Genomic DNA, 10,564 nt, shown 5'->3' with positions numbered 1-10,564 from the left:
CCCCCTGCCTCAGTCTCCCAGTGTTGGAATGAGAGGCATATGCAACCACTCTGGCAACTTTTAATTTTAGAAGAAATTAGGGGCTGGGACAGACTGCTTAATCAGTACACACCAAACTTGGGTTCCTTCCCCAGCAACACATCCACCAGGTGTGGTGCATGCCTGTCACCCCAGCACCCTGGAGCTAGGGGTAGGGGGGGATGAGGAGGGTCAGTTCAAGGGCAGCCTGTGCTAAATGAGTTTGAGGCCAGCCTGGGATGCATGAGATTTGAGGCAGGAAAAACGAAGATCCTAGATAAAAGAGAGCTCTCCCTCTACAGTGGCTGAGTCCTGATGTCAACCTGTCCCCACTCATTGAAGGACACATTAACAGCCTCAAGTCCTTGCTTTTCATTCAGCAACCTAATGGCCAGATGCTGTCCACTTCTCCAACTCATGTGGCCAGTGTTTTTTCCTTCTCACCACAGGAAACTGAGGGACATTTAACACACAGGCCCTGGCTGTCCCCGACCTCCTTGGCCTCATGGCACCAGCTGCTCACTGTCTCCTGTGAGAGGCAGTGGTGGTGGCCGGCTTGGGGGAGGGGCATAGCTCTGAGACCCATGGCCCACCAGGCTGGTCTAGCTTCTTCCAGGCCCCTTGGGCCTACTGGTCTCCTTTCTCTGGCCACCACATGCTGGCAGCTCCAGCTCCTTTGAGAGGTAGCCACTAAGTCTCCTTGGTTTCTTGTTTCTCTGGGCTCTGAGACAGACCCTGCAGGGTGCCTGGTGGCTCCTGAGGTGACTTAAAAGCAAGCAGGCCAGTGGGCAGACTTCACTTTGTAAATACCTTGGCTGGCCCAAGGGCTGTTCCCTATGGGGCCTGTAATCCAATCCTTCGGGGACCACAGTCCTCCCAGTCCCCAGAGAGGGCAGCCTGGCCCAGGTGACCTGGCTTGCCTGGACACTCAGAGCACTGCCAGCAAACAGGACATCCTGGTCATGTTATCATGCCAGTGGGGACAAACTGTTCTTGCTGTCTCTGTTCCTGGGTGGAGACTGGGGACTGCTGTCCGGGTGACCACCTTGAAACTGAATAAGCGAACATGGAGGTGTCACCTTGGACTTGGGAGTGGGGCATTCTGGTCCATAGGACCCTTAGAAGTCAAGAGCTTCTAATTGACAAGAACAGTGCTTCTCCCACCAGCCCTAGAAGGTGGGGAGACTGATCATAGCACTGTTGGTTGGGGCTTGCAGTATGGACAGTCCCTGGGTGGCAGCTGCAGCCAGTGCTCCTCCTGAGCTTGCAGCTGTGTGAGTAGCTTAGGTTCCTGGGAGGGGGGTTATTTTGGGGTTGGAAGCCAGGAAGAATGAGGGGCCCTTCCATGGGGGACAGGAAGCAGGGTGGCCCCAGCTGCCATCTCCCATTGGCCCACCTGGCATGGTGGGTGCCATCAGTCACCACACAGGAAATGTGGTGTGGGTCACTGAGTCTCAGGGCGGAGGGGGAAGGAGTCTCCCTGTGAAAGTTGCAGAGCTGGATAGAATGTTCCAGAAAGCCTTAGCTGGGTTGTCATGGCAGCTATGGCATGAACACTGACACAAGGTCTCACATAGTCCAGGCTGGCTGGACTTAAATCTCCCAGCCTCCCCAGTTCTGGGATGATAGGCGTGCATCACCATGCCTAAGGCCTTGGAGATCTCTGTTTAGAGGTAGATACTTAACCCATGGGAACTTGGCCCACAGTGGCTTTTCTGCCAAGACTTTAGAGACATCTTTGTTCCATTCAGACTGGATCTCACATAGCCCAGGCTAGCCTGGACTTGCTAAGAATGCTGAGGCTGGCCTTGAACTCCTGTTCCTCCATCCCATCTGAGTACTGGGATGACAGGTGTGTGCCATCACACCGGGATTATGTGGTATCCAAGGATAGAGCCCAGGGCATTGTACATGCCCAGCTAGTCCTGGGCCCACCAGACAAGCAACTCACATAGAGTTACAATACGCTTTTAATATTTAAAGTCGGGGCATTCAAACCAGTTAATCCTCGTTTAGTGACTCGTCCACCTGGGGGCAGCTGGCCTTGTCTTCCCTGGTGCTGGTGATGACGATAGGTAGACGGGCTTTGACAGTTGTCAAAGACCAGGGGAGGTGGATAGTGACTACAAGCTCATAGCTGGTCTGCATAATCTCGTTCTCCTGGGAGCCACTACTCACGGACAACACCAGCGGCAGGGTGAAAGCACTGACCACCTTGGTGCTGTTGAAGGCCGGGATGCGAGCATTGGCCATCTGCCGAAGCAGCTCACTGCTGTCTGCCCGCCGACGCCGCTCGGCATTGGGTGTGAAGCCCTCATACTGCACATGGGCATAGAGGGCGAACACCACGGTCTTGATGTACTTGCCCGTGTTGTTGCGGATCTCCGACGTGAATGTCACCTTCTCGCCTGGCACGAAGATGTTCTTGCCCATCTGCACCTGCAGGGTCACCCAGCCCTGCCTACAACAGTTGTAGGATACTTTCTTCTCAACTTCCACCAACAGGGGGTTCTATAAGGGAAGAGGATAGACCTGCTGAGGACTTATAGCTGGAGCTCCTGCAGGCTGTGGGGGACTTGGGACCCAGACTTGTGTCTCTCAGACTTGTGTCTCCAGCAAGGGACCTTGGAGTACCAGGAGGCTCAGATTGGAAGATGGATTTATTCAAGGCCAGCCTGGGCCACAGAAGGGACAGCCTGGACAACAGAATGAGCCTTTTTGTTTTTGTTTTTTGAGACTGGGTTTCTCTGTGGCATTGGGGGTTGTCCTGGAACTCACTCTGTAGACCAGGCTGGCCTAGAACTGACAGAGATCCGTCTGCCTCTGCCTCCCAAGTGCTGGGATTAAAGGCATGTGTCACCAACACCTGGCACTTCTAGGAGTGTTTAAGAGGCTTTTTCCATTGATTTCATCCAGCTTGAAAGCCAGATGTCTCAGCTCCCTTGAAAGTATAATTGTTTTTGAGTTGATACCAGCTTTAGTGCCATATTCCATGCATTTGTACAATGATTTCTTGTCTGTATTTACTATGTTGCTTTATTTCTATTATTACTAGTTTTTTTCGATACAGGGTCTCTGTGTAGCTATGGAGCCTGTCTTGGAACTTGCTCTATACACCAGGCTGACCTCAAACTCACAGAGATCCTCCTGTCTCTACCTCCCAAGTGCTGGGATTAAAGGTGTATATGACCATTGCCTGGGATTAAAGGTGTATACGACCATTGCCTGGCCTATTATCACTATTACAATCATGGTTGTCACCACCATTGAGACAGGGCCTCACTGGGTAGCTGAGGTTGCCCCTCTTACACACTGCCATCCTCCTGTCTAAATCTTTCAAGTGCCGGATAACAGGAGTACACTGCTACACCCAGTTCACGAGAGAGACTTTCTCAGAGGTCATGACCTGTGATTTGAACGACACAACCTATGGGGTAGGGTGGCAGCTCAGAGATGGATCAATGGGCAAAGGTGTCTGCCACCAAGCTGGAAGACCTGAGTTCAATTCCAGGAGCCCACGTGGTGGAAGAAAAGAACTGACTCCGACAAGTTGTCCTCTGATGCACATACACTTGCTGGGGAGCCCCTCCAGCATCGTAAATAAATGTAAAAAAGAAAGAAAAAGTACAGTCAGTTTCACAAGCTGTCCTCTTAGGGTCAAGGGTATAGCCAACCTTTGACCTTCCGACATCATCTCCCACTGTCAAACCTCTGATGCCTGTATCTTTCCAGGGTTCTCAACAACAGCTATTGCTCTCTGCCTGGTACTCCAAGGCTGAGAGAGCCCCTTGGAGCCCTTCCTATGTGTTGAAAACTTTGTCTTCATGGGCACAAGTGGGCTTCTGCAGGCCTCAAGGACCCCATTCCTGTAAATGAGGACAAAGCTGGGTTCACACATGGGCTTTCTCTCCATGCCTTCACACTGGGCTCTTCGTGGTCCCAGAGCCTTTGCACAGGCTGTACCCTCCACTTGCTGCTCTCATGGTTCTCCAAAAGTCTTCTTTGGTTCATGCATGACCCACCCAAGGGCAACCAACCAGGGGGCAGGTGCTCAGGCCCTGAAACCTCCCAGCATCTCCTCTGTGGTTGGCTGGATTACAAACTTCTGTTGCTGTGAAGGTGACAACCTCTATATGGGGACTCTGTCACTAGCCTAAGCCTGGCCCAAGCTTCTACTAAAGCCCCTCCCCTCTCTCTCAGGAGGTTCGCCCTAGTCACCTGGGCTGTGTGTGCTGAAGCCTGGGCAAGCTGAAAGTTCTCTCAGGGATACTGAGGAAGGACTGGACTGTTCTAAGCGAGTGCCTGGGCCCTGTTGGGTGTTGGGCCTCCCTGGCTCTGCACACTTCATGCCAGGAGCTTCCCCAATGAGGCAACCACTTCCACCTAGACCCATCTTTTAAATGCCCTCACTTGGCTTTTAGGAGGTTTGGGGGTACTGGTGGGGTGCTCCATTATGAACTGCATTCCTGGAATGGCCCCCAACAGACACTCACCTGCAAGATGTCCCAGGGCCAAATATCCCAGGCTGTAAAATTATGGAGTTGATAGCCACCCCACCTGCTAGGCTCCTAATGTCTGAGTTACCTTTTTTTTTTTTTTTTCTTTGATTTTTTGAGACAGTGTTTCTCTGTGTAGCTTTGGAGCCTGTCCTGGAACTAGCTCTGTAGACCAAGCTGTTCTCAAATTCACAGAGATCCGTCTGCCTCTGCCTCTGCCTCCCAAGTGCTGGGATTAAAGGTGTGTGCCATCACTGCCCGGCCTGAGTTACCTTTTTTTTTTTTTTTTTTTTTTTTAAAGATTTTATTTATTATGTCTTCTGTCTGCGTACCAACAGAGGGCACCAGATCTCATTCAAGGCGGTTGTGAGCCACCATGTGGTTGCTGGGAATTGAACTCAGGACCTCTGGAAGAACAGTCACTCTTAACTACTGAGCCATCTCTCCAGCCCCTGAGTTACCTTTTTTAATTAAAAATTTTGATCACTTATTGTGTGTGTGTGTATATAAGGTTTGTGTGTGTTGAGGGGGAGAGCCCAGGCTTCAGCATGCATGGGGAGGTCAGGGACAACTTGCAGGAGTTGGCTCTCTCTTTCTCTCTCCAAATGGGCCCTGGGAATCAAAGTTAGGGCATCAAGCTTGGCAACAATCACCTTTACTTACTAAGCCCTATCACTGCCCCCCTTGAGCCACCTGTTGTGAAATGACTCAGGAGCCTGGGTTGGCAGCCCTATCCTTCCTGTTCCATCCCCTGGGTACCTGGATTAGGTTCCAATGGCGGAATTCAGAAGTCCCTTGGACCAGCAAGTAGAGCCTCTTCTTGGCCAGGATATGCTCCCGGCCCATGCACAGGGCCTGCACGAAGTAGGAGATGTGGCCGATCTTGCTGTTGAAGGTAGATGGAAGCCTGGGAGGTAAGTTGAAATGGAAGTCAAAGGTGTGGCTGCCTGCCCTTAACCAATTATCTGTAAGTGAAACACACCGAGGTCGTGCGTGAGAACCTTTCAGAACCTTGTCTGGTGGGAGCGCTGGGGCTGGGACCTAACCACTGAACCACACTCCCATGTTTGTTGATCGACAGCTGAGGACGATAGAACCTGCCTCCTTTTCTGTGAAAACTCTTCCTTCCTTCCTTCCTTCCTTTTCTTTTCTTTCTTTCTTTCTTTCTTTCTTTCTTTTTTTTTTTTTTTTGGAGAGGGGGTTTCTCTGTTGGAGCCTGTCCTGGAACTCACTCTGTAGACCAGGCTGGTCTCAAACTCACAGAGATCTGCCTGCTTCTCTGCCTTCTGAGTGCTGGGATTAAAGGCGTGCACCAGCACCACCCAGTTCAGCTCCAAACCTTCTTATCGCCACCCTTCCAGAGCAATTTCCAAGACATCATAAACCTTATCTGTTGTATTCAGTGTTGTAGGCTCAATACTTAGCATGCATTTGGAAAACAGTAGGTGCTCAATAAATGCCTAAATAGCTGCATGAGTCATAGGGTGCTGTGTCTTTCAGGATGGGCTTGGCTGGCCTGAAGGTCACTATGTAGGATGATCCACACTCCTGACCTCTCCTGCCTTCCTCTTCAGTACCCAGGCGACAGGGCATCACTACCACACCTGGGTAACATGGTGCTGGGAATGGAACCCAGGGCTGGCTCTGTGCCATAGGCTGGCCCCAAACTTTCAGCAATCCTCCTGCCTCAGCCTCCAGAGTGCTACTGTGCCCAAGTTAGCTCTTTCAATGAAGAATTCCCAATACTTAGCATGGTGGCACAGAGTAAATCCCTTTCTTAAAAAAAAAAAAAAAGGTGCTGGCCATCACTCAGTAGTTAGAGCACTGGCTGCTCCCACAGAGGACCCAGATTCGGTTCCCAGCACCCACATGGCAGTTCACACCAGCTGTAATTCCAGTTCTTGGGATCTGTTGCTCTCTTCTGACCTCCTTGGGCACCAGTACACACATGGTGCACAGACAGATACGCAGACAAAATATTCATGCATATAAAAAGTGAATATTAAAAACAAAACCAGGGCATGATGGAGCACACTTTTTTTTTAATCTATTACTTCCGTTTTCTTAAAATTTTTTTTTAAGAAATTGTCTTTATTTACTTATGTATACAGTGGTCTGCCTGCATGTCAGAAGAGGGCACCAGATCTCATTGCAGATGGTTGTGAGCCACCATGGGAATTGAACCCAGGACCTCTGGAAGAGCAATCAGTGCTCCTAGCCACTGAGCCATCTCTCCAGCCCTAAATTTTTTTTAATTTATTTTTTACATTGCAATCCCAGTTTCCCCTCCATTCTCTCCCCCCCCATCTGCTCCTCGGAGAGGTTGAGGCCTGATGGAGCAAACTTTTAATCCCAGCACTCAGGAGGCAGAGGCAGCAGAATCTCTCTAAGTGCAAGGCCAGCCTGGTCTACAGAGAGAGTGCCAGGACAGTCAGGGCTAGTAGTGAGACCCTGTCTCAAAAACAAAACAAATCAAAACACCCCAAACTTGGAAACCCTGTGAATACCCACAATAACCCAATAACAGAGTCTAGGAAGGAAACAAAGTTCCTAGGATGGTCAGGGTGAAGTGATGTAAGGTGTAAGCCCCTCCCCAGAGGACCTCCAACAGCCAGGTTCCACCCACAGAACACTTTAACTGCCCCAATAGCTGGACCTACAGAGTAAAAAGCCCAAGCTCTGGACTTGAAATCCTACCAATCCCCACCCTGGAAATTTCTGTCCCCATCCCCAAGAAACTCTATGTAAGTCCTGCCTCCTGTTCAGTTCCCTGATGTTTCTTGCTCAAGCAGAGGCCGCACACTCCTGTTTTTTTCCCCTCCCAATAAATCTCTTGTGTGAGGTTTTTTGTGCGGTGTAACTTTGTGGTATTCCTTGGCTCCTGACTGCCAGGATACTTCAGAGCTGGGTTGTCAGGGTTGAGAATCTTTGTCTTCAGTTTTCTGTCCTCCCCTCCTCCCATATGACCTTCAGAACTCCTTCCTGGGTCTCGTTGAGTCTCGGTACCAGAGAGAGATGTTTGTTCATGAAAGCTAACTTGAATGGTGTCTCAGAGAGCCACTCACAGCCATTTGTGGGACTGAATAGAGAGAGTACCTCCCAAGAGTTCACTTTGGATGTCTGTGTCCTCATTGGTTCCCTTATATTCATATCTTCACCCTGGTCATTATTTAACATGACTTCCCTCTGCCTATCTCTAATCTATGTCATGATACTCCTAAGGGTTTGTTGATTGACAAGCAGATTTGTTTACCTTCCTGCCCCAGGCTTCTGGTCACATTCTTACCTTTTATTGGGAATGTCTTTATTTTATGTACGTAATCTGCTTTATTATTGCAAATAACATCTCTGCTATAATCGCGGGTCTCTCCGACTTCTTCGTTCCACTCAACGTAACCCCTACCGACAAGCTCCACCTTCACAACAGGGTCCACTAGGGTACTGTTGAGGATGAGGACCACCTGCCCGTCTATATTCGAGCCGGCCAGGTAGACTGCATCTTTGGGCAGCACTACCTCGATGGACTTCACCACAGTCATGGGAGGTTGGGCGGGGGGAGACACATCCTTCCCCTCACCCAGATCTCCCTGGGCTTCTCAGCTGTGGTGACCTCTGTGACATCACTGCACCCAGAGTTCTGGGAAGGGAAACAGGTTCTCTGTTAGGACAGGCTGGCCTCGAGCTCCTGTATCCAAGGATAACCCTGAACTACTGATCCCCCTGCCTCATCTCTGGGATCATCATTCCCCCAGTCCTGACTCTTGCTTCCTCGGATATCATAGAAAACCAAAACCCTCCAGTCTGGGCCTGGAGCTCCAGGCCTTCCACATCAACTCAGGAGGCCATGGCAGGGAGCTCAAAGGAGTTCAAGGCTAGCCTGGGCAACTTTGTGTGACAATTGAAATAAAATAAGCCAAAAGGGTTGGGGGCTTATGCCTTTAATCCCAGCACTTGTGAGGCAGGAGGATTGCCATGTTTGGGGTCAGCCTGGGGCGTGTAGTTTCTGGACACTGAAGCCTGAGTCAGATGTCCTGATGCTACATGGGAAGATCCTGTTTACTGTCTGTGGTCTGTCTTGACTTGCCTTGCATGATTGCTTTTGTAGGCAGTGATGTCATGTCCCCCTGTTTCTTATTTAAATGAAAAGTTAAATATATTTTTATTTGTGTGTGGGCACATGCATGTGAAGGTTGAAAGTCATGGAAGTCAAGTTTTCTTTCACTATCTGTGTTCAGTGATTGAACTCAGGTCTTGGTGGCAAGCACCTGTACCCGTGTATCTGTTGAAGCCACCTTGTATACCCTGATTATTATTATTACTATTATTTAGTTTTTTTGAGATGGGGTTTCTCTGTGTAGCCCTGGCTGTCCTGGAACTAACTCTGTAGACCTCCAACTCATAAAGATCTACCTGCCTCTGTCTCTTGAATGCTGGGATTAAAAGTGTTCCCAATTTTTATTTTTATTATTTATTTTAGATTTTTTGAGACAGGGTTTCTCTGTAGCTTTGGAGGCTGTCCTGGAACTCACTATTTAGGACAGGCTGGCCTCGAGCTCACAGAGATCTGCCTGCCTCTGCCTCCCCAGTGCTGGGATTAAAGGTGTTCGGCACCTAAACCCCAGCTCCAGTTTTTAATGTTAATTATTTTATTGTTTGCAATTTTGAGACAGGGTCACATGTAGTCTAGGTTGGCCTGGAATTTGCCGTGTAACTGAAGATGAAAGTGGGTCCTCCTGCCCCACTTTCCATGTGCTGGGGTACCAGGTGTGTACCACCAGGCTATGCAATCTGGGACATCCTTTGCCATACTTGTAAAGTCTACCTTATTGTAGAAGGTCCTTTCCCCCAAAATCTTAGAGCTGAGGGCCTGGATACTGTTGAGGGTCACAGGGGGGTACCTGAAACATCTTTGGAGGAACAGCTTTGTAAGAACCCCCAAAATGGGCCAAGTGTGACAGTGCACCTGTTAGCCAGAACTAGGCAAGTGGAGACTCTAGAGTTAAAGTCGTCTTTGGCTACAGAGCAAGTTGGAGGCTAGCCTGGGCTATGTGAGACCCTTCTCCTAAAAGCAAAAACAAACAAAAATTCCAAGTTTTCTGCTAAGGACCACCAAGGTAGAGAAGGAAGAGAATGAAGCCCTTCCCATGGCCTCTGAGGTCTTACCTGTTCTTTGTCCCACCCCAGGGGCCTTCTCTGGCCCCCCCACTCCAAGCCTTCTCCACATCCCATGTGTCCTTGGCGTTTCCCAGCGGAAGTGTCTCCATCCCAGCCCCCATGTGGCCGCTGGTCACTTCCGACCTCATGGCTTGTGATTGTACCTGGAATCGTCCTCTAGACTTATTTTTCTTATTGCTTCTTTCCCAGAATTTGCTTTGCCAGAGACCCCAAATACTGGAGGGGAGGGCGTGCCTCGAATGAGGTTGGGTCCCGAAGCTCTGGTCTCTCTGTTCATCAGTTACTGCTGATGCCCAGAGCCGAGTGCCCGCCAAGAATGGTCAGAATGGAGCAGGCCGGGGCAGAGGGGGCAGGGAGGCGCTGCCCGCCTGGACAACTTGCAGAAGGCGGGAAAAACCAGGCGCGGGAGGCGGGGAGCCCTTCTGGTGGGTAGCATGGGTGGGGGCACTAGTAGCACCCTTATGGATGCTACTCACTGTGCTCAGTGCGCCTGGGGGTGCTCAGGATACGGGGTGCAGGGTATCTGGAGGGGAGGCACCCCTCAAGCTCCCATGGGGCCTATGGTCAGAGACTCGGGTCATAGATTTAACAGGTCAAAGTGTGTCCAGCCGAGGGGGAATGGGCCTGTACAGAGGTCAGGGTTCTTTGGGGGCGCAGTCCCTTCCGGGATTCCTATGTGGTTTGCATGCTGAAGAACCTGGGTCTTGATAAACAGGGAACAGCGAACAGGGCAGGTCCGTGGGCCGCTGGGCGGAGCCGGGGGTGGGGTAAGATACCCAGTCGTGGGACGCCCCCACTCTCTTTCTCGCTTCCCGCCACAGCGCGAGCCAATCAGGAATCAAGAGCCCGCCCCCCCTCCACCCATTAGGGTGGCA

At 50.6% G+C, this 10,564-nt stretch overlaps 1 protein-coding gene across 2 annotated transcripts; it reads right to left on the bottom strand.

Annotated features, from left to right (window-relative positions):
* Nucleotides 1-1,992: 1,992 nt before the first annotated feature.
* Nucleotides 1,993-10,484, bottom strand: Arrdc5 (arrestin domain containing 5). 2 transcript variants are annotated; one of them, XM_035445167.1, is made up of 3 exons: nucleotides 9,678-10,484; nucleotides 5,274-5,421; nucleotides 1,993-2,529 (listed from the first exon to the last, which is right to left on the bottom strand). In XM_035445167.1, exons 1-3 carry the CDS (start codon nucleotides 9,815-9,817, stop codon nucleotides 2,020-2,022), a joined length of 798 nt encoding a protein of 265 aa, XP_035301058.1. In that variant the 5' UTR covers nucleotides 9,818-10,484; the 3' UTR covers nucleotides 1,993-2,019. The 2 variants fall into 2 exon arrangements, with proteins under 2 accessions (XP_035301058.1, XP_027272771.1); XM_027416970.2 differs by lacking the exon at nucleotides 9,678-10,484 and adding an exon at nucleotides 7,801-8,462 and having other exon boundaries at nucleotides 5,274-5,479.
* Nucleotides 10,485-10,564: the final 80 nt, after the last annotated feature.

The sequence above is a fragment of the Cricetulus griseus genome, chromosome 5 (genome assembly GCF_003668045.3).
Source record: "Cricetulus griseus strain 17A/GY chromosome 5, alternate assembly CriGri-PICRH-1.0, whole genome shotgun sequence".
In the NCBI taxonomy this organism is placed as follows: Eukaryota; Metazoa; Chordata; class Mammalia; order Rodentia; family Cricetidae; genus Cricetulus; species Cricetulus griseus.
The sequence above is the reverse complement of the archived record's forward strand: the minus strand, read 5'-3'. Positions and strand labels throughout refer to the sequence as shown.